Here is a 24934-nt window from a genome sequence, read left to right on the forward strand (position 1 = left end):
AAAAAAAAAAAAAAAAAAAAAAAAAAAAAAAATACAAACAACCCAGTCCAAAAATGGGCAGAAGATCTAAATACACATTTCTCCAAAGAAGGTATACAGATTGCCAAAAGACACATGAACGAATGCTCAACATCTCTAATCATTAGAGAAATGCAAATCAAAACTACAGTGAGGTATCACCTCACACCAGTCAGAATGGCCATCATCAAGGAATCTACGAACAATAAATGCTGGACAGGGTATGGAGAATAGGGAACCCTCTTGCACTGTTGGTGGGAATGTAAACTAATACAGCCACTATGGAGAACAATATGGAGATTCCTTAAAAAACTAAAAACAGAACTACCATACGACCCAGCAATCTACTGGGCATATACCCTGAGAAAACCATAATTCAAAAAGAGTCATGTACCAAAATGTTCATTGCAGCTCTATTTACAATAGCCAGGACATGGCAGCCACCTAAGTGTCCATCGACAGATGAATGGATAAAGAAGATGTGGCACATATATACAATGGAATATTACTCAGCCATAAAAAATGAAGTTGAGTTATTTGTAGTGAGGTGGATGGACCTAGAGTCTGTCATACAGAGTGAAGTAAGTCAGAGAGAAAAACAAATACCGTATGCTAACACATATATATGGAATCTAAAAAAAAATAATAATGGTTTTGAAGAACCTAGGTGCAGGACAGGAATAAAGATGCAGACGCAGAGAATGGACTTGAGGACACGGGGAGGGGGAAGGGTAAGCTAGGACAAAGTGAGAGAGTGGCATGGACATATATAATCTACCAAATGTAAAACAGCTAGTGGGAAGCAGCTGCATAGCACAGGGAGATCAGCTCGGTGCTTTGTGACCACCTAGAGGGGTGGGATAGGGAGGCTGGGAGGGAGACCCAAGACGCAGGGGATATGGGGATATATGTATACATATAGCTGATTCACTTTTTTATACAGCAGAAACTAACACACCATTGTAAAGCAATTATACTCCAATAAAGTGTTTAAAAAAAAAAAAGTTAACGTGAGCCCGACCGGGGTCAGCAAGTGAGGTAAGCAAAGACCAAGGGCTCTTTCTTCTCAATTCAGCTCTGAGCACGGGACAACCAGGGAGGGCAGGGACCATGACAAAGTGATTCATCCACACACTGGGCAAAGGAACAGCTACTACTCAGCTCCAGCCAATGGGTGCTATCATGAAATGAGGGTCCAGTTTGCTAGATATTTCCATTTTATTAAGAAAAGCCAGATATCATGATTTTTATGGGCAAGCTCCAAATTTTTAACTGCTAATAATGAATTCAAAAATGGTAAAGGCAGTTGGCAGGCCAACCCCAACACACCTGCAGGCCAGAGGCAGCCTATTACTGCTTAGCAAGCAATAAACAGATATTGCTATTGCTTCCATTACAGTTATAGTTTAAATAGTACATAGCCTTTTCATGTTTTCCTATCTCCTACAATACAGTAAAAGTTTTCTTTGTTTTCCAGGCACCACGGCTTTATGAAGATGTTTACTGACTAATGCAGATGGGAATGTTTATCCGATGTGGTTTGGTGTCCATATTATGAAATAATATCATTTTAATATTAATTGGAGCTATGTCATTGCCAGACTTCTGGTAGGAATACGGGTCTTGTTTCAAATTGATGAAAACGCTCTTTCAGAATTAGGGTTTTATGGGCAAATTTCCGATCTTGCAGTCAGAGCTGTTATCAGACCCTCACAGGGGGAATACATGTCCAAATGGGGAGGTATAGAAGGAAGAAAAAATGGAAATGTGGTTACACGGAAATGTTAAACATCTATCTCCAAAGAGAAGTCCCATGCTTAAAAGGCATTTGAATTTCAAAGTTAAACAGTGACATAGATTCTGAAATCCCAAAGGTTAATAAAATCCGTCTCATCTGAAAAGAATGCAAGACCCACACCAGCTCTTCAAATTCAGGTACTTATTCAAGACCTGCAGAGGTTAAAAAATAAATAAATAAAACACATACAGGAAAGTAAACAAATCATAAATGAAAAACTGGATGAAACGTCACAAAGTGAACACACCTGTATAATCACACAGGGTAAAAAGTAAATTCAGTTACTGCTGGCACCCCAAAGTCTTTTTTGTCCTGTCCCAGTCTCACCTCCACCCCTAGATTACTGTTTGCCCATATAATTCAAATCATACAGTAGTTATTCTTTTGTGTCTGTCTTCTTTTGTGCAGTATGATCTGTGAGTAGACTTTCATGGCTCTGCTGTACTTCATATATATATGAATATATGTGCCACTATTTATGTGTTTATTTTCACTGTGGACAGGCTTTCGCACACACCGATGTGAACGTGCTCTTAACACGTCTTCTGTGCTAATGTAGACACATTTCTCTCTGGTAGATGGTTGGGGACAGAACAGGTATGTTGGGCTGATAACACCAAAGAGTGGTCCAGGTAGTTACACAAGTGGCTCTCATTTACTTAAAATTAACAGACCTCCTTAACCATCAACAGGTTGATGAAATCCCCCTCCGTTTGTTAAATTGGTATCTGAAACTAAAAAGTAAATGAAATCACTTTCAGACCAGAACCCCCAAAGAGCAGAAGTTCTGGGCCTTTCATTTCAGAAAACCTTAACCTATCACTGGTTACCGATGAAGCACCTGTTACAGGCAATGTATTATAATCCAAAATTGTTTGAACGGGCAAACATGTCTGAATACAATGCCTTTTTCATGAGCGCTAAGTCCTGCTAGATATTCATGTATCAAATCAAAATTATTGAAGCCAAAACTCCTGGAGCAGGATAAGATGTCCATATGAGAAAGTAGATGGTACAACACCACTTTACTTTGTCTCTAAGGAACAATAACAAGATGGAGGGGATGTAGGAGCATAGGACTGGGGGGGAGGGGTGTGGAGGGCCTAATAATGGTTCCCCAAATATGCCCACAACCTAATCCCCACAACCTGTGACTATGTTACCTTACCTGGCCAAAGGGACTTGGCAGGTGTGATTAAATTAACGATTTTGAGATGGGACAATTATCCTGGATTATCCAGATGGGCTCAAAGTAATCACAAGGGTCCTTGTAAGAGGGAGGCAGGAAGGTCACAATCAGAGAAGGAGATGTGACCACAGAGGCAGAGATCACAGTCAGAAAGAGTAATTTGAAGATGCTACTCTTCTGGCCTTGGAGATGGAGGAAGGGGGGCCACAAGCCGAGGAAAACGGCAGCCTTTAGAAGATGAAAAAGGCCGGGAGATGAATTCTCTCCTGGGGTCTCCAGGAGAAACCAGCCCTGGCAGCACCTTGGCTTTAGCCCAATGAGACTCATTTTAGGTTCCTGACTTCTGAAACTGTTACGATAATAAATTTGTGCTTTTTAAAGCCACTACATTTGTGGTAATTGGCTCCAGCAGCCACTGGAAACTAATACAAGGTAGCTGCTGGGATTAGTGGAAACCAGTTTTCCTGACTCCTGGTCTAAGACTCTTGCCATGAGCTCTTCCAGGAGATGCAGCCAACTGACACATCAGGGTCATTTTCTCCACCCCAGCAGGATCACCGATATGATTTTAAGATCAAAAGCTGGGTGTAAGAAAAGTGGGGGTTACCTCAGCAACCAACTCACAACCAAATAAAATCGTGATAGATTTCCCCTGCCCTCTCAGATTCCAAGACCTTGAAGAGATGCCTTTTCGCCCAAGGCAAGAACCGCAGACACGCGCAGCCCCTGTGCCCTGCGGCGGGGCACCACTCGCAGAGTCTCACTTGCACATTCTCATCCGTTATAGGCTTTTGCTTAGGCCCGGCACTGATGGTATTAAGCACTGGCTAAGAAAGTCCTTCATTTCTGATCTATTTAAAAAAAAAAAATCAATATGACTTTTATATTACCCTTACCATCTCATTTCGCATTCAGCATCCTACGTTCTTCTACCCCATAACATCCTTCTATGGTAATATCCGTATTAAGTCGGGGCCATTGGCAGAAAGGCAAAATAGCTCGGCTGCCATCAAAGCTGCCGCACAGCCTAGCCTCAGGGGCTCATGAAACCTCCAGCACATTATCCGCCAGGACCTTGCACGGTCTGAGTTCACAGACCTCCTGGCACCATGTCTGGGCTGACCGACGGGGAGAGGGGATGCAGGGCTGGGAAATCAGTCAGGTTTGGTCAAGCCCGCATCTCCCCTACTCCTCTGTTCACGTGCCCCGTGATCTCCTGTGACGAAAAAACAAAGAAAACGCTTTAACTTACAACGCTGGTTCTCACTGCAACTCTTCAAAATGGTCAAATGTCAGGACCTCACTTCTTCCTGTTGAAATTTATAGTGACGACTCTCAAGCCATTCATTTCAGGAGGAGTTTGTGTTGATAAGAAGCGCATGAACAGTGAAGAGGGTTCAGGAACGACAAAAGGCAGGTGCGGGCTGAAATCGGCTAGGAATTAATATCCTATGCCTGTTCATGACACCGCTTTTAAATGTTCTGGACGTTGCAGCCTCTGAAGACATTTGCTTTTAAATAACACCCATACCCTCGCCGGCCCACCTCCCTGACCACAGGAAGCGTCTGCGCAGCGTCTGCGCAGAGCTGGTTATAAATGATGAGAGGGCAACGTGTGATCAATTTTCTGAACCACTGAAAAGCACCCTTTTCCACCTGCTGCTAACTCAATAGCAGCTGAACGCCATCTCCCTGATGGGCAGAAAAGAAAGAACCACACCCCACAAACAAAACTCTCATGCCCGTGAGAAAAGGCAATTCTGGCAGAAAATAACAGACATGCTCTAAATTCAAGTTGGAGGGGTGTTTAAGCAGAACTAGTCAAGTCCCAGAATTAACATCCCAACCAGAAGGCAGGTGAGGCTCCTGGCACCATATCCTGAGGTCTCAAAATCAGAGATGCCCAGAGCACCAGGAAGAGCCCTCGTCTACCACTGGCTCCCGCTGCCCTTAATAGCGGAACCCTTTCCAGCCAACATTTACTAAGAACCCGCCAGAGTGATGCTCAGGCTGTGGGAATGTGATGATGAGTAAATCAGACCCTTGTCTCAAGAATCTCACAGGCAAGTGGTTAGAAAGACACCAAACAAGCAAAATATCCCTCGGTGAGTGTTGCCAGAGAAGTTTCCATATAGGATCAGACATGAGAGGAAAATGACACTGAATATGGGCACTGAAGGTGCAGGCTGGGAGGAAGGGTTGTGGAAACAGAGAACTGTATCCTGGGCAGAAAGAGCAAAACTGAAGGCGTTTTCTCAGGGTGTTGGATGAGGCACCCTCACCTGAGTGAAGACAGAAATTATAAGCTAAGGGAGAAAGCCTGTGAAAGACCCCAGAGCCGTGATAAGGAGTCTGGAGTTAATCCAGGAAGCAGTGAAGACAGCTGCCAGCACTTAAAGACAGACGAGTACACATTCCTTCGCTCATTCACTCATTCAACAAACAGTTCTCCTGGCACGTAGTAGGTGCTAGAGATGGAGGGATGGACAGAGTGAACCACTTCCCTCCTGATGCCTGTAGTCAGTCGTGAAGACAGCAATTATAGAAACAAGAAAAACGAAGTGCCCTGAGTATGAGGGAGGAGAAAGGATGAGAAGTCAGCAGGGAGCGGGGGCGGTGTCAGGACGGGGTAGCTGAGGAAGCCAGCGAGTTAAGGGTGAGGGGCAATCATGTTTAAGCTGAGACAGGAGGATCTCAGTGAGGCAAAGACAGTAGGGGAAGGAACAACATGTGCAAAGTCCAGAGGACGGAGGGCAGTGCACACCAGCATCAAGGAAGTCTAGCAAGGCTGGATGGGGAATGTGAGGAGCGTGCGAGGAGATGGGGCCGGAGGGCAGACAAGGATGGCTGCCACGTCAGTCCTGACGCCAAAGGATGAACGCAGACAGCTGAGCCAGGGCATCAGAGGTGCTGAATGGAAGGAAACAAGAGACACAGAGGCAAGAGGTCAAGATCAGATTCGACAGGATACGGCGACCAAGCGATGGAGGGAATGAAGAAGGAAGAGAATGAAGGCTTAGAGCCTGGAGCATGGGTAGCTGGGGATGTTCATGGAGATGGCAGAGGAACAAAGGAGGGTGTGGGAAGAAATGAAGTCAGTAGCATTTAGGAACTTCGGGGAATAAAGCACCAGCAAAAAAATCCCCTGATTAGCATCCTCCACCAATGGTCACTTGGCCTTTGACAGCTCTGGGAAGGGGGATCTCAATGCTTTCCCAGACGGTGCACTCCAACGCCTGGCAAATGTGTCAGAACAGCCGTTCTTTCTTACACTGAGAAAGGTCCTGCTTCGCCGTAACTTTTATGCACTGATCCTGGATCCACACTCCCAAGCAAATCACAATAAGCCTATTCCCTCCTCCTGTCCTATTTCCCATTAATTGGAGAAGATTCTGCTCATTTCCAATTCATTCACACCCATTGCTTAGAATCATAAGCGTGTAGAATGTTAGTGCACCAACAGGTGAGCTTCATTTCTATAACGTCGTTTCAAGCAGGAAGAGGCAAAGAGAGAGGCATCATCATGCCCCATCACCAACTACTCTGGCTGAGTTGATTTTAGAGCCTGAGACCCTGACCCCAGCCAGTGCTCTCTCAATGTACCGTGCTTCTGCGTGTAATCTGACTCCAGAGCCTTATGCTAAGAGCATCCACATCTCAGGGAGAGTTCTAGACTCTGCTCTCAGGAGATGATCCATTGAAATTAAACAGGGTTGAAAAATAAATACCCACATAAAGCCTGAATAGCATTACCATGAATCCAGGCAGCTACTCTGTCCCTTATTTATGGCTCCACCTGCCTTGAACCAGAAAACTCAAGGGTATCAGTAAGTGGACTGAAAAGTTGTTATGTTTAACTACAGAGAAAAGGATGTCTCCGCAGGCTCTTTTGGAAGTGTACGGATGCCTGGGGCAGCCGGCAGGAACTCTGAGGAAGAAACCTTTGTCTCTGGATAAACACTCAGCCTCTTCTAGTCTCACGATCTCTGGGTCAGGACCGGTCAGGCAGATCACCCTGTGCAATTGCTCCTGACGCTCACACTTCTGTTTGCACACCTCTCATCCGTCCCTCCCAGGGCAGCTCGTCCCAGCAGTGGACAGAATGACGCTTATCATGATGAGCTTGACATCTGGCTCCCTGCCACGTCCCTCCATAGACTCAGGGGCCATCAGAGTAATAAGCCTGATCTCTTTCAGGCGACGGCCCTTTGACTGTTGGCTGAAGCTGATCCTGTACACCTGCAGCCTTTGCTTTTCTCCAAGGCAGCCCCATTTTTTCCACTATTTCGTATGAAACAAGGTTTGAGCTGACATGATCATTCACCTATATTCTCCTAAATGTGCTGACCTGTCTAGACTGTTCTTAAAGTGTAGCATCCAGAAATAAATGCAGTGGACCGGTGGACTAACTGGGCCCGGTCAAAGAAATCAGCGGATTAACTGATAGCCGGTAAAAGAAATCCGTCACCTTCATCTTTCTAGCTAGAAGCTTCTGTTAATGTATCCACGTCATCCAGCCCCTACTTAATGCAATCTATCTGCCTGCCTGATAAAATCATTCAAAGTCAAGGAGCACAGTCCCTCTATGGGCCAGGGCTGGACCAGAGAGCGTGATGCTGTAAAGCGACCTTCAAGTCAACATCAGCCCATCACAAAGCACAGCCAGCTGTGAATTCTCCAGAACCCAGATCAACTCCTAGTTTCTCCTCTTTGGGGAACTGCACCATTTACCTTTGGGGGCCACCCCTCCCCAGTTTCCCTCCACATGCTTAAGGGAACTCTTCTCTACCCTGTGACCAGAAATAGGCACAGGGCTCATGGCTGCCCTCACTAGCCTCCCCCAACCACAGTGAATGCTCTCCAGACCACGAGTGACCAGAGGCAATCCAATCAGAGGTAATGCTGGAGAATTAGGGGGAGGAAGTCCTCCTTTTTCTACAAGGGACTGGTAAGGATAAGTTGTAAGCCAAAGCTTTCATTGGGTAGGAAAAGCTACTCCTGAAAGAAACCATAGCAGAGAAAAGTAGAGCAAAGGAAAGTAGAGAGACAGAGCTACAAAAATATCATTGGAGCGCCTGGATCCAACCCTGCCTGAAGCTAGCGCTACCTTTCAACTTACTACTTTTATTAGTCCCCAAATTGCCTTTTTGCCAAAATTATTTGATGCTGGGTTTCTACCAATGAGTGAAAAATCAAAATTGTACAATTTCCCTCACACACATCCAAAAACATCATGTGACACTTTGTCAGCACCCCCCTCGCCCCCCACCAAAGTCTACCCCCACCGAAGCCCAATCCACAACACGGTATTACAGCTCTCAAGTCCAATAATCCAGGCCATATCTTGCCTGGCTTTGGGCCCTTGGGGACATCACTGAAGCTGATCTTCCTTGCCCTCCTCATCTGTCCCCACCACATAGGATTATTGTGGAGGAAGAGTTAACAGGTGTCAAGTCCTTACGACAATGCCAGGCATGTAGAAATGCTCAAAATATTATGGTGTATATTGTTATCATCATTATTGCTATTGTTGTTATACTATTATTACTATAGTTATACTGGCAAAGTCAATGTTTTAGAGTATTAAACCTGTGCCAGTACCGATGCTCTTGGCCTTCTTTCACAGGGTCTCTTCCATCATCCCTGGAGAATGCTTCCTTCTACCTCTTCCAGTGCCAAAACCAACTCACCTTCCTCCCTCTGATCTCTTTGCCAAAAATCAACCTTCCACTGCCATGCATAATCTATCTAGCTGCTTAGATGAAAGCTCTACTACTCCAGGGATGTCTGGGGCAGGAAAGGGACAGGGGTGTGGCCCTGGGCCCTTCCCTGCTATGCAGGCACAGAGTTCCACCTCGTTTATATTCAGCCTGGCGAACTCAGGGCAAAGCTCAGGCAGTGAACTCCTAATTAAAAGGTAGCCTTGAGCTGTCGATAAAATTATGCATAAAGGACATGTTTAAAAAAACACAGTAGTGACTTCCTGGAGACAGATTTTCACTTGAGAGAAATATATATATTTTTAACTCAAGTGTTGGGGTAAATAAACAGAAAGTGTGCTCTTCAACACTGCCACTCCTTCCCTCCCCGAAGCTTAGAAAACCATCTTTGATACTCAGAACACTGCACTGCATTTGAAACTGCTGGCTGGAAGGATGTGAGACTCGTCTTTTCTGTGGATTTCGGGAACGCGGCAGGGATGAGCGTTTGTTATTTGTTTAGTGAAGGCGACTCCTTTGCTGAGCTCCTGTGCTCAGCCAGTCAGCATCACTACTCATCTTCTGTACCCAGCCCGCCTGACAGCCTCAGTCACCCTCTCCCCCAGCGCCCTGGGCTTGCCTTATCTTAACAGAGTATCACATACAGCAATGAACAGAGATCACATGTTAACCTGTCTCCTTCACTGCACTCCGAAGGTCCAAATCTGTTATCATCGGATTCCCAGTACCTGGTTTAGCATAGATGTTAAACAGTAGCAAAATGCTGAATGTGCAGATAAGTGAATGAATAGATGAAAGAATGAATGAAACATCTTACTCCACAAACAGCTAAGTAACCCCCCCAGGACCCAACCTTTTCCCCTTTATCGACACGGCGATCAGCCTGCACAGCTGCTATCTGACGTTTGTGTAACCTCCTCCACGCTGCTGCATCCAGGGGCGCCTTACTTTTGCTTCTGTATGTAGCTTTTTCTCCTCCCATTACTAACGCCCTCTAATTCCCTCTGTAAACCTAGGCAAATCTTTTCCTGTGATCGGGCATCAAAATTCCATTGTTCTACAGAAGGAGAAGCTGGGATTAGAAGACTTGGAGGTTCTTCCCAGGACTCTGGGACAGCCAGGGTTCCTTCCTCCCTCCATCCCTCTCCCTGTGGGAAAGCTTCCTTCTTACCTTCAAAGCTCCCAGCAAACAGGTAAAGCCAGGTGACGGCTGGGATGCAGAGCAGAGTCAACGAGGCAGCCAGGAATTTCCGTCTCCCTCTGCAGATTCCCAGCATCCTCTCGGAAGTGGCAATCCCTAATCCCAGCGCCGTTTCTCTGCCCGGAGCGTGGAGTCCTCGGCCTCCCTCATAATACTTTCTGAAAGAAAGAGCAAAGAGGGAAGGGCTGAGTTCTTAGCACTGTCAATGGATGCAAATTGCAAAAGAAATATCCTGCAGATCCTGAGACTGGTTCGACTCATCTACAATTTCCTGCTAACCTTTCATCCCAAGAGATGATGCAGCAGCCTTGCAGTCTACCCAAACTGAGAGAGCTCTCTACAAAATAAACAAATGCAGGATGATGCAAACTATAACAGATCTCTGTCCCTCTCACATGCATACATGCACGCATATATTTTATAGTTTAGGTGAGTTTTGAAGCCTGGGCTAAACACTTATTAAAAAGAGCACCTAGTTAGCATCTTATATGTACCAAGCACTAACCAGGTACTGTGTTTTCAAAAGTGACCAGAGTAAGGGTTGGCTTTAAAGAACACTGTCTAACAAGAAAGACCAACACAAAACATCCACAGGAACCCCAAGAATGTGATGACAGAGATTTGCACAGACCTCTATGGGAGGACAGATGAATGTACCGACCCATCCATGTTTAGTCAAGAGGGCAAAACAGCTCCCCGTGTTCCCGGCAGAGAGAACTGCGGAAGGCGGGCAAGGCTAACAGACGACACACTCAAGGGAAAGGAGACCGGAGAGGCCCCAACGTCATGGGCGGGAGGCTACATCTCAGTCACAGGGGAAAACCTAGAAACACTCCACAGGGACTGTCTTAATAGCTTCCACCCTTTCATAGAAGATTGCCAGAAAAGCATGAAACATTTCAAACATGCAGAGACCGGAGGGGAGCAGACAGACAAGCTACAACCAGCCTGCAGAGGGACAATCGTGGACCACGCAGAAGGCTGGCTGAGACAGGTTCAAAGAAGACACAGAAGGTCAACCCAGACCGAGCAGAGGGCGAATGATCTTTCATCTGAGTACCTGACCAGGAAGGCATGTGACTTACGAAAAAATTTAAAAACCAACCGACCATACAATCTCATGTCCTCACAGCTCCCAACACAGACATCACAGTGGCTGGAAGTGGAGAGAAAAGTCCACGTGGAGCCCCCTTCGCAGAGCAGAGCTGCCACGGCAGGCAGTTATAGAAGGCTGCAGATTCCCGAGGAAGGGACGACCACCAAAGACCTGGTTTAAATGTCCCCTTGAATGTGTCCTTCCCTCTGCCATAACCCTTAAACCCTATGTGACAATGGTCTAGTTTAAGTGTCTTCCTTCCGCACCAGCCTTGGTGTTTCGAGAAGGTAGGTGCCCCGTCTGACTCACCTTGTATTCACTGACACTTAGCCGACCGCCTGTCACCTGCAGGGCCTGATAATTGTCTGTCGAACAAATAAACGGAATCAGATTCTAACCAAAGGCGACCCTCTCAAGCTTCAGGAATCTGTGTTCGGCAACTTGCCGACAATAAACACCCAACAGAGCCAACCTCAGCTGTCAAGGCTAAGCTTTCTTCTGTGACCACTCTGACGGGATTTTCTAAATGACGCGCTCTTCGCGCTCTTCGGAAATAGATCAAAGACCACAGGGCTGGAGGGTGTGGACGAGCAAGTAAAACCCGAAAAAGCAAAATCCGTTTAAACAAAGGATGTGGACTTGAGAAGCCCCCCCTAGGGAAGTTTTCCGTTCTGAAGTTAGGGAAACAAACCCTACACACAAACGCCGCTAGTCACTAAGAATGAGAAGCACAGCAATGCTGGTGATCTCTCAGGAAGAGGGAGTGCTGTGAGGAGAGGCTGGGCATTGAGAAAGATCTGGATGCAAATCCAGATACCACACTTGACTAGCTGTGACCTTGGCAAGGCCCCCGTCTCTGGGGAAGCTTCATTTTGTCCATCTATAACATAAGCGCTGCCCTCTGTAGTGGGGGATGGTATGAGCCTTAAATGAGAGCACCCTAGAATAAGCGACTAGCAAAGATGATCAAGCACAGGCAGACGTGACCCCACCGCCAACCCAGAACACCAAAGAGCAGCCTTACTTACATTTTTTCATCTCTCGCCATTCCCACCCTCCCCGGCCCCAAAAGGGTTCGGTAGAAAATAGATTTAAACAAAAAGGTCTTGACTGACATGGCATATGGGTATTTGAAACCTGAAAGACCCACCTATTGAATCCTCCTTCGGGTGGTAGGTACCATTACACTAAAATCACTTTTTTTTTTTCACAGTTCACTTAATTATGGTAAAGGCAACTAGCAGTAAGTACCACTTATTATGCATCAAGCACCTTCCAGTGTTTTTTTACTTGTTTGATTCTCAAACTAGCCTGAGGTAGGTGCTATTTTTTCCTCCCCATTTTATAGATGAGAAAACCAAGACCCAGAAAGATGGATTAACTGACCAAAGGTTACACACACCTAGTGCAGAGACACCTCAGGCTCTGCTCTCCTTAAGTATTTCATTCTAACAGCTTTGCCAGGGGGGCATTTTCCTTCTGTTGGAAACTAAAGCCATCATACTGAATCTAATTATTTTCTTTCCCAGGGTCAAACATATCAACACTGTTTGCTCCCATTCAAAAAAAAAAAAAAAAAAAGTGCAATAGACAGAAATATAATTGGAAAAGCTATAGAAGAATTTATAATTTAGAGGAAAGTAGGAACATATATGGACCGGAACTCAAGTGGCATTACTATTTAAATAATACTTTTTAAGACATAGCAGAAGCAAGAAGAACTACAATCCTGCAGCCTGTGGAACAAAAACCACATTCACAGAAAGACAGACAAGATGAAAAGGCAGAAGGCTGTGTACCAGATGAAGGAACAAGAGAAAACCCCAGAAAAACATCTAAATGAAGTGGAGATGGGCAACCTTCCAGAAAAAGAATTCAGAATAATGAGAGTGAAGATAATCCAGGACCTCAGAAAAAGAATGGAGGCAGAAATCAAAAGGATGCAAGAAATGTTTAACAAAGACCTAGAAGAATTAAAGAACAAACAAACAGAGACGAACAATACAATAACTGAAATGAAAAATACACTAGAAGGAATCAGTAGCAGAATAACTGAGGCAGAAGAACAGATAAGTGACCTGGAAGACAGAATGGTGGAATTCACTGCTGCGGAACAGAAAAAAGAAAAAAGAATGAAAAGAAATGAAGACAGCCTAAGAGACCTCTGGGACAACTCTAAATGCAACAATATTCGCATTATAGGGGTCCCAGAAGGAGAAGAGAGAGAGAAAGGACCAGAGAAAATATCTGAAGAGACTACAGTCGAAAACTTCCCTAACATGGGAAGACGAAATAGCCACCCAAGTCCAGGAAGCGCAGAGAGTCCCATACAGAACAAGCCCAAGGAGAAACACGCTGAGACACACAGTAATCAAATTGGCAAAAATTACAGACAAAGAAAAATTATTGAAAGCAGCAAGGGAAAAACGACAAATAACACACAAGGAAACTCGCATAAGGTTAACAGCTGATTTCTCAGCAGAAACTCTACAAGCCAGAAGGGAGTGGCATGATATACTTAAAGTGATGAAAGGGAAGAACCTACAACCAAGATTACTCTACCCAGCAAGGATCTCATTCAGATTCAATGGAGAAATCAAAAGCTTTACAGACAAGCAAAAGGTAAGAGAATTCAGCACCACCAAACCAGCTCTACAGCAAATGCTAAAGGAACTTCTCTAAGTGGGAAACACAAGAGAAGAAAGGACCTACAAAAACAAACCCCAAACAATTAAGAAAATGGTCATAGGAACATGCATATCGATAATTACCTTAAACGTGAATGGATTAAATGCTCCAACCAAAAGACACAGGCTTGCTGAATGGATACAAACACAAGACCCATATATATGCTGTCTACAAGAGACCCACTTCAGACCTAGGACACATTCAGACTGAAAGGGAGGGGACAGAAAAAGGTATTTCATGAAAATAGAAATCAAAAGAAAGCTGGAGCACCAATACTCATATCACATAAAATAGACTTTAAAATAAAGAATGTTGCAAGAGACAAGGAAGGACACTACATAATGATCAGGAGATCAATCCAAGAAGAAGATATGACAATTATAAATATATATGCACCCATCATAGGAGCACCTCACTACTATAAGGCAACTTGTTAACAGCTATAAAAGAGGAAATCGATAGTAACACAATAATAGTAGGGGACTTTAACACCTCACTTACATCAATGGACAGATCATCCAAAATGAAAATAAATAAGGAAACAGAAGCTTTAAATGACACAATAGACTAGATAGATTAATTGCTATTTACGGGACATTCCATCCAAAAACAGCAGATTACACTTCTCAAGTGCACACGGAAAATTCTCCAGGATAGATCACATCTTGGGTCACAAATCAAGCCTCAGTGAATTTTAGAAAATTGAAATCATATCAAGCATCTTTTCCGACCACCACACTATGAGATTAGAAATCAATTACAGGGAAAAAAATGTAAAAAACACAAACACATGGAGGTTAAACAATACATTACTAAATAACCAAAAGATCGCTGAAGAAATCAAAGAGGAAATCAAAAAATACCTACAGACAAATGACAATGAAAACACGACAATCCAAAACCTATGGGAAGCAGCAAAAGCATTTCTAAGAGGGAAGTTTATAGCTATACAAGCCTACCTCAAGAAACAACAAAAACCTCAAATAAACAATCTAACCTTACACCTAAAGGAACTAGAGAAAGAAGAACAAAACCCAAAGTTAGTAGTAGGAAAGAAATCATAAAGATCAGAGCAGAAATAAACAAAATAGAAACAAAGAAAACAATACCAAAGATCAATAAAACTAAAAGCTGATTCTTTGAGAAGATAAACAAAATTGAAAAACCATTAGCCAGACTCATCAAGAAAAAGAGGGAGAGGACTCAAATCAATAAAATTAGAAATGAAAAAGGAGAAGTTACAACAGACACAGCAGAAATACAAAGCATCCTAAGAGACTACTACAAGCACATTATGCCAATAAAATGGACAACCTGGAAGAAATGGACAAATTCTTAGAAAGGTATAAGCTTCCAAGACTAAACCTGGAAGAAGTAGAAAATATGAACAGACCAATCACAAGTTATGACATTGAAACTAATTAAAAATCTTCCAAGAAACACAAGTCCAGGACCAGATGGCTTCACAGGTGAATGCTATCAAACATTTAGAGAAGAGCTAACACCTATCCTTCTCAAACTCTTCCCAAAAATTGCAGAGGAAGGAACACTCCTGAACTCATTCTATGAGGCCACCATCACCCTGATACCATAACCAGACAAAGATACTACACAAAAAGAAAATTACAGACCAATATCACTGATGAATATGGATGCAAAAATCCTCAACAAAATACTAGCAAACAGAATCCAACAACACATTAAAAGGATCATACACCACAATCAAGTGGTATTTATCCCAGGGATGGAAGGATTCTCCAATATACACAAATCAGTCAATGTGATACACCATATTAACAAACTGAAGAATAAAAACCATATGATCATCTCAATAGACGCAGAAAAAGGTTTTGACAAAATTCAACACCCATTTATGATAAAAACTCTCCAGAAAGTGGGCATAGAGAGAACCTACCTCAACATAATAAAGGCCATATACAACAAACCCACTTCACACATCATTGTCACTGGTGAAAAACTGAAAGCATTTCCTCTAAGATCAGGAAAAAGACAAGGATGTCCACTCTCACCACTATTATTCAACATAGTTTTGGAAGTCCTAGCCACAGCAATCAGAGAAGAAAAAGAAATAAAAGGAATACAAATTGGAAAAGAAGAAGTAAACTGTCACCGTTTGCAGATGACATACTATACATAGAGAATCCTAAAGATGCCACCAGAGAACTATTAGAGCTAATCAATGAACTTGGTAAAGTTGCAGGATACAAAATTAATGCACAGAAATCTCTTGCATTCCTATACACTAATGATGAAAAATCTGAAAGAGAAATTAAGAAAACACTCCCATTTGCCATTGCAACAAAAAGAAAAAAATACCTAGGAATAAACCTACCTAGGGAGACTAAAGACCTGTATGCAGAAAACTATAAGATACTGATGAAAGAAATTAAAGATGATACCAACAGGTGAAGAGATATACCATGTTCTTGGATTGGACGTATCAGTATTGTGAAAATGACTATACTACCCAAAGCAGTCTACAGATTCAATGCAATCCCTATCAAATTACCAATGGCATTTTTTATGGAACTAGAACAAAAAATCTTAAAATTTGTATGGAGACACAAAAGATCCCGAATAGCCAAAGGAGTCTTGAGGGAAAAAAATGGAGAGGGAGGAATGAGACTCCCTGACTTCAGACTATTCTACAAAGCTACAGTAATCAAGACAATATGGTACTGACACAAAAACAGAAACATAGATCAATGGAAAAAGATAGAAAGCCCAGAGATAAACCCACACACCTATGGTCAACTGATCTATGACAAAGGAGACAAGGATATACAATGGAGAAAATACAGTCTCTTCAATAAGTGGTGCTGGGAAAACTGGACAGCTACATGTAAAAGAATGAAATTAGAATACTCCCTAACATCATAAACAAAAATAAACTCAAAATGGATTCAAGACCTTAATGTAAGACAGGACACTATAAAACTCTTAGAGGAAAACATAGGTAGAACACTCTTTGACATAAATCACAAGATAAATCACAAGATCTTTTTTGATCCACCTTCTATAGTAATGGAAATAAAAACAAAAATAAACAAATGGAGCCTAATGAAACTTCAAAGCTTTTGCACAGCAAAGGAAACCATAAACAAGGTGAAAAGACAACCCTCAGAATGGGAGAAAATATTTGCAAGCAAGTCAATGGACAAAGGATTAATCTCCAAAATATACAAACAGCTCATTCAGCCCGATATTAAAAAAAAAACAACCCAGTATAAAAATGGGTAGAAGACCTAAATAGACATTTCTCCAAAGAAGACATACAGATGGCCAAGAAACACATGAAAAGCTGCTCTGTATCACTAATTATTAGAGAAATGCAAATCAAAACTACAATGACGTATCACCTCACACCAGTTAGAATGGGCTTCATCAGAAAATCTATAAACAACAAATGCTAGATAGGGTGTGGAGAAAAGGGAACTCTCTTGCACTGTTGGTGGGAATGTAAATTGATACAGCCACTATGGAGAACAGTATGGAGGTTCCTTAAAAAACTAAAAATTGAATTACCACATGATCCAGCAATCCCACTACTGGGCATATACCCCAAAAAAACCATAATTCAAAAAGACACATGCACCCCAATGTTCATTGCAGCACTATTTACAATAGCCAGGTCATGGAAGCAACCTAAATGCCCATCGACAGATGAATGGATAAAGAAGATGTGGTACATATATACAATGGAATATTACTCAGCCATAAAAAGGAACGAAATTGGGTCATTTGTAGAGAAGTGCATGGATCTAGAGACTTTCATACAGAGTGAAGTAAGTCAGAAAGAGAAAAACAAATACCGTATATTAACGCATATATGTGGAACCTAGAAAAATGGTACAGATGAACCGGTTTGCAGGGCAGAAATAGACACACAGACGTAGAGAACAAACGTATGGACACCAAGCAGGGAAAGCGGCCGGCGGGTGGGGATGGTGGTGTGATGAATTGGGCAACTGGGATTGACATGTATACACTGATGTGTATAAAACTGATGACTAATAAGAACCTGGTGTATAAAAAAATAAATAAAATAAAATTCAAACTTTAAAAAAAAAAGACTCTTTACAACACTTATTTTCCTCCTTTCCTCTCTCCATCTGCAGAAGTTAATTTCAACTGGCACAATTTGTACAACGTTTTAATACAGAGTCTAGGGTGGTTTGCCTTTTATGATAACACTGGCATCTGAAATTAAACCCAGCAGGTAAAAAATATTCCTTCATGAATCTGACTTTTAAATGACACCTCTGTGCACTAGAAACACATTTTAAAGAAAAATCTCAATTTATATCAGAAATTCCTCCAGGAAGTTAATATAGGAATCAACATAAGAAGAAGAAAGGAAGGAGGAAACTGGAGGTGGGCTGGAAATTACATCGCAAGCATGTGCAATGTTGATGCATTAACTAGAAAACCAGTCTCTAAACTGTTCTTGCCTGGGGAAAGGGAGAAGGCCTCACCTATTAATCCAGGTGTCTAAGAGTCATCTCTAAATGCCCCTCCCTCAAATCCAACATCCAATTCCTTAGCCAAGCTGGTCAATTTCTCCTCCTAAATATCTACTCCATCTGTCTTCTCCCATTTGTCTTAACCAATGAAATTCACATCTATGAAATATACTGTATGAGCCAGAAAAATTCCCATGAGCTGTTAAGCCACAAAAGGTAGGATTCAAAGTTGAACATAAAATGTGATTTCAAGTATCCTTCAATCCAATGTAATAAATTGTATATAAACATATAAATACCTACGTAGCTATAGATATGAAAGAGGTATAAGTGTTGAAAGTTATCTCTGGGTATAGCATATGGATAATTTCAATATACATGAACATATACTTTTCCTAAATATTATATAAATATAAGGAGTATGCATTCCTTTTACCATTTAAAAATATTTAAAAGCTTAAATCACTATGTCTTCTTGTTATAGTGCTTTCAATTCAAAACACCTCAGTGCAGACACTGTAGTATATACGTGTTACTTTTACCTTACATGCTAGGGGCAGTGAGTTAACATAGGATCCTAGTTGGGATTATACCCTCGAGGGGTTGCTGGTTACCACCTGAAAGACCCCAGTCAGAGGCCCACATTGCAAACACTGCTGTGTTCAGCCATCTCTGATCAACACCAGAGGCTGTCTTTTTTTTTTAATTTTTTTAAGAGATCTTTATTGTAGTATAACTGCTTCACAATACTGTTAGTTTCTGTTGTTAAAAAAAAAAAAAAAAAAAAGAGAGACAACCAGAGGTTGTCTTTTAATTAGCATCATGGATGTTAGAAATGATTTTTCATGGGTGTTCAAGACGTGTGGATTGTCCAGAAACAATGTACATGAAGAGGGAATAAAAATCTAAGTAACCTCCAAAAACAAAGTCTAAGGAACACAATGGCCAAACCCATCAGAACCACTTAGGATCCCAAACTGATCCTGGGACAAGTAACAGACTTGGGCCACCGATTTTTCTAACTAAAAGAGTGGCTGAATCCTGAGAGTCATAACATTGTCACCCCTGTACTAAGAGGGCAAAGAGATTATAAAACAGGTCCTACAGCAGATAGAACCTCTGCCGATGTTAGCTTGGCTGTTATCATTATTTGTATTATTGCTGGTATGACAACCCCACCTCATGTCTATACCCAGGCCATCCCCTCACACATACCCCAACCGTCCTGCAATGTCCTTCCTCCTCTGCTGGACCTCAGGAGGAATTTCATGTCCTTACTGCTTCTGTGAAACCTTCCTGGCAATTCCAGACCTAGAGGCATTCCTTCTCTTTGTTTCTAGACCCCAATAGGTGTCAAGAGCACATTCCTGATCACTTAATTGTTTTCTAACCATTTCCTGTTCTCTCTCCACATCAGACCAAAACCCCCAAGGTCAAAGGATCCAGGTCTCCTACCAGCATTTAAGACAAAGGTTTACAGTAGCCATCTCAACCCAAAGTGTGGTCCCTGAACCAGCAGCCACTGGGCCCCACCCCAGCCCCAATGAATCAGAATCTGCATTTTAACAAGAGCCTAAGTGATTCGAGAGCACATTACTGTTTGAGAGGTCTGTACTCAGGCACTTAGTAAATAACTGGTTAATACCCAAAGCTCGCCTCTCCCCTCACCTCACCCTGCAGGGACAAGCCAGTGCAGGAGGGAGCACCTGGACTTCTTCAATTGCATATTTACTACAACAGTTCTCTGACTGACGGAAGCAGAGTTTCTAGAAGGAAAAGTGCCTTTTTCTAATCAAACACAAGCATCTTATGGACTAACGGTAGCTCTGATGACCCACCCTGACCTCCTGGCAAAAGCAATTCTTGCACATTTGAATAATAACGGAGCAACACCAACACCACCCACAGAGGCACCACCACACCCATTTTACAGAAGGGAAAATCGACACTAAAAGAGGCTAAGGACACTGATTTAGTTGTTGGAAACCCTGGGACTCAAATTCTAGTATTTTCTGAAAAAAAAAAACAGGAAAAGAGTTCTTTGCTACAGGACACAAAATTGATGACCAGTCTGAACCTCCCCAGTCAGAGCAGATACTCCAAAGGCAGGCACCTTGTCCATGCTGCCCACTGCTGCTTGCTTGTTGCCAGCACAGTCTCTGGCACACAAGGAGGTGATCAATAAATAAGTATTGAGTGGGTCAAGGCCTGAATCTCTCAGTGAGAGCCAGCAGCCTCCCTGGATGTTCATTATCATACAAGCTCCTCCTGTCACACAACCTCCAGCCCACGCTTTCCTCCCAAGTCCAACGATGAAATCCTGTGGAACTTCCACTGTGTGACGCACACATTCCTCTTTATCCTCAACTACCCCTCGCTTCATGCTACCTCCAGCTTTTAAGGGAATGCATAGCTGTCCCCTGGACCACTGCTTTCCCGAGGGAAAAGTCTTTCCACTACTCTCTCAAGGCAAACACACAACAACTGGAAAAAAAAAAATGCACACCCTAAAAGTTAAGAATTCTGTTTTATTCGGTAGACTTTCTGAGGACTTCAAACCCTGGAGGCAGCCTCTCAGTTTGCTCTGAAGAGGTATGGGAGGAGCCAGGATATATAGGAGTTTTGCAACAAAAACCAGGTAGCTGGAACCTCAGAAGGTCCCTGTTAATTAAAGAAAACCAGACATCTCAAGTTAATGAATTTAGCGCTTTTCTGTGTATGGGAAGATGCAAGAGTCTGGGCTCACTGAAATCCTTCCTTTGAAATGAATCTCAGCGATCCAGGGCCTGTTTCTTCCCATCCTGAGGCTCCTCAAAGTGCACCACTGAGGGCGGCTGCAGTGACCGAGGTGGCATTCTTAGTCCACAGACCTAAGGACTAGGAAGTGGGTCTCCACCCTCCTGGCTTCCAGTTGTCGCTACCGAATCTTCTGCCCCTCCCTCGCAGGACGACCACTGTTCCTCCCAGGCACCACCATGGGCTCTCTGTCCTAGTCAGTCATTAAGCAAGTAAGTCCTGGTCACGCCTCTCATTCTTGGAAGACTTTACTTCTCACCACGCCTCTCCACTTTAATACCGCGATGCAAATAGCCAATTCACAATACCTGCCACTTCACGTGGGCCAGGTTCACATTCTAGAACAACCTCCAAGATAGCAAATGTCAACATGAGTGGCCGCCCAGCCCCCTCTGGTCGCCTCCCCAGGCTGCCCTTACACGAATGCTTTGCTGTCTTCATGAACCTCGATCCACTGGCTTTCTTCATTACTATTCATCCAGGTCTAGATTTTCCTTATATTTTCACTTATTCGGCTCAGATGCCCTGGTTTATGATTATAACTTCCCTCTGCAAGGACTCACCTCCCTTGGCCCTCCTTTTTTCCAACCGTACTAGCCTGGAGAAATCTGATGCTTCAAATGAACGAACACAGCTATGCTTGTTCTCCACGGCTTTCCGTGGGAAGCCAAATGCTAGGGTATGAAATCATGCTCTCGGGCAGGCAGATTCGTTCCCTTTAATCATTTCTGGTTTCAAGTGGGTGGTCACCTGCTCAGAAATGCTACTATTTTTTCTCTGGTAAACTCACTCCCTTATCCTCTGAGAATTTTTTTTTTTTTTTGGCTGCATTGGGTCTTCGTTGCTGGGCGTGGGCTTTCTCTAGTTGCGGTGAGTGGTGGCTACTGTTCATTGTGGTGCGCGGGCTTCTCATTGCAGTGGCTCCTCTTGTTGCGGAGCACAGGCTCTAGGTGCATGGGCTTCAGTAGTTGTGGCATGCAGGCTCAGAAGCTGTGGCTCACGGGCTCTAGAGCGCAGGCTCAGTAGTTGTGGCACACGGACTTAGTTGCTCCATGGCATGTGGGATATTCCCGGACCAGGACTCGAACCCGTGTCCCCTGCATTGGCAGGCAGATTCTTAACCACTGAACCACCAGGGAAATCCCTGAGATATTTATTTCATATATGCCTTTTCTCGTCAAACCTCTTCTTTTCGGAATGGTAAATTCCAGGAGTGTTCCAGGAATCCGTTGGGGACGCGTCATTGTTTCTCTACCCAGGAGATATCCCCAATTCCAATGGCTTGTAAAACAATCTCTAGGCTGATGACTCCCACCTTTGTATCTCTAACCCTAGCCTCTCTTTGACCTCCAGATTGACATGTATCATGATCTTCCTCTACTGCACATGCCTCAGACTTCAACTCCCGATTTCCCTTCCAAACCCGTCCCTCTCTAGATCTTTCCCACCTCCATAAAGGGCGACATCATCAACTCCATCGCTCAGGCCAGATACCTGGGAGCCTTCTCAATGCCTCCCTTACCCCTCTCATCTTGCCAAGTCCACGCATCCTCCCATCCTGCCATTTTCACCTTTAAAACATGTACTCTTTCCCATAACACACCCATTTCTCTCCAGTTTTCCTGCCACTATATGAATCAAAGCCACCATCATCTCCCATGTGTGCTTCCTGCAGCAACCTCCTAACTCTGATCATGCTTGAAATCACTCAATGTTTCCCCCAGCTCTCAAATCCTCAACTCTCTGCCACGCTGACAAAGACTTGCTTGGCTAACTTCTAACTATCTCTAGGGTCGTGCTGCTGCAAGTCTAGATCTGGCTGCATCTCTTCAAGTCTAGATCTTGAAAGCTACCAACTCAGAGAGGTCTTGCTGGCCACTCCTAGTCCTAAGTATCCTCCTCCCCAACCCACTTCACTTTGTCACCACGCCCTGGGTGTTTCCTTCACAGGACTCATCAAATTTTGGAATTATCCAATTACTTGACTACTTGTTGAATGGCTGCCTCACCCACTAGACTGTCATCTCCACTTGGGCAAAGTCCATGACTGCTTTATAATCAAGGCGTACCCAGGCACATAGGAGGCATTCCTTAAATGAACAGATGAAGGTGCTGGGGGAGCCTCGGCCAGCAGGCACCTTGCTGTCACTTGTGTTGTTCCCAAAGCCATTTGAAACAAAAGTCTGCCAGCTAGCCGTCTGACTGTACACCATCTGGAATATGAGAAACAAAATCCACACTGCACCTCAAGTAGGTCCCTGCAGCAATGGTGTGCCCCTTAGAAACCCTCTGTTACGTCTGAGGTCCCTTGCAAAGTTCACTTCAGTAACTTTCTCTCCTTTCTCTGCCCCCGGAGGAAGAGCACACAAGAGGCATTGGACCTGGCGCATCCCTCCTAAAGGCCTCCCAGCAGTCTCTTCCTTCCTCCACCTCCTCCTGTGCACATCAGGCCCCAGAGCCTCTCCCTCCTGCAGATGAACCTGTGGCTTCGGCTGTCCAACTGGCACTCGTGATCTCTTTTTTCATTCGGAGAATGGCATTTGGCCTGGGAGGCACTGTTTAAAAACTGATCATGTGAACTGCAAGAGTAAGAACCACATGCAATACGCTTTGAAACAAACACTAACAACGTGGGGTTCACTGTGTTTTAAGGTCTCGAAGGATCCATCCCCGCCAACTTACTTGGTCCTGATCCCGCTGGGAAGTCAAATTCTCCTGCTCCAGGAAGACAGGTCCTTTTACCTCAGAACCACTGTGATGGCCCAGATCAAGGGCAGAGGCCTCCCTAGGGTCACGAACCCAGTTTTCAACCACCTATTTCCCCAAAACTCTGCAGATACGACACACTACCTGCAGCCTGAGACTTCTGCCGGTTTTGTTTCTAATTATGTTTTTTTTTTGTTTGTTTGCGGTACACGGGCCTCTCACCGTTGTGGCCTCTCCTGTTGGGGAGCACAGGCTCCGGACGCGCAGGCTCAGCGGCCATGGCTCACGGGCCCAGCCACTCCGCGGCATGTGGGATCTTCCCGGACTGGGGCACGAACCCGCGTCCCCTGCATCGGCAGGCGGACTCTCAACCACTGCGCCACCAGGGAAGCCCTCTAATTATGCTTTAAAAAACAACCCCCAAGGCACAGCGGGAATTTCCCACGGACCTCACAGCATTTATAAGAGGACCGGGCGTCAGGACCTGGGCTTTGCACATAGGCTGTAGGATCTCAGAAAGTCATTCAATACCTCAGAACCTCCCATCTGTTTTTGTGAAGGCCCATGGCAATATCAAGCATTAAGGGTTGTCGCAAGGATCAAGGGAGATCAAATGAAACCCAAATACAATTACACAGCGACGTGAGATACGACAGTAGTATTAATAACATAAAAATGGATTTGTTGAATTTTAGCTGCTTGACCAATCAAATTCTAAAGACACCACAGACACTACTGCCTCCTTGCTGTGACATCCACAAAGCATGCAGAAGGGCATCTTAATCCATCTGGGCTGCTATAGCAAAAATGTCATCGATTGGGTGCCTTAAACAGCACACATTCATTTCTCACTGCTCTGGAGACTGGGAAGCCCAAGACCAAGGTGCTGGTAGATTCTGTGTCTGGTGAGGACCGTGTCTGGGTGCATCCTGGTTCACAGGTGGCCATCTTCTCCTTGTGTCCTCACATGGTGGAAAAGGTGAGGGAGCTCTCTGGGGTCTCTTTTATAAGGGCACTGATCCCATTCATGGGGGTTCCACCCTCATGACCTAATCACCTCCCAAAACCATCACACTGCGGGTTAGAATTCAATATACAGATTTTAGGGGGACACAGACATTCAGTCTATATAAAGGAGGAGAGGGAATTAATAAATATGACTGTGCCCTGGCCCAGCCTCAAGGTGGTACATATCAGCAAAGGGAGTACTATACAAAGGAAAGAAAATCCCAACATCT

The 24934-nt window shown here is 43.9% G+C and overlaps 1 protein-coding gene across 1 annotated transcript in view; it reads right to left on the bottom strand.

Moving 5' to 3' along the window:
- Window positions 1–24934, bottom strand: part of LARGE1 (LARGE xylosyl- and glucuronyltransferase 1) — a 587913-nt gene that overhangs the window by 426143 nt on the left and 136836 nt on the right. Inside the window, exon 2 of the mRNA XM_027107480.1 lies at window positions 9897–10084. Coding sequence (XP_026963281.1) covers window positions 9897–10002 — 106 coding nt within the window. The 5' untranslated portion in view covers window positions 10003–10084. The remainder of the gene's footprint in view (window positions 1–9896; window positions 10085–24934) is intronic.

The sequence above is a fragment of the Aethalodelphis obliquidens genome, unplaced genomic scaffold (assembly GCF_003676395.1).
Source record: "Aethalodelphis obliquidens isolate GAN/ISIS:26980383/991018 unplaced genomic scaffold, ASM367639v1 scaffold8, whole genome shotgun sequence".
In the NCBI taxonomy this organism is placed as follows: Eukaryota; Metazoa; Chordata; class Mammalia; order Artiodactyla; family Delphinidae; genus Aethalodelphis; species Aethalodelphis obliquidens.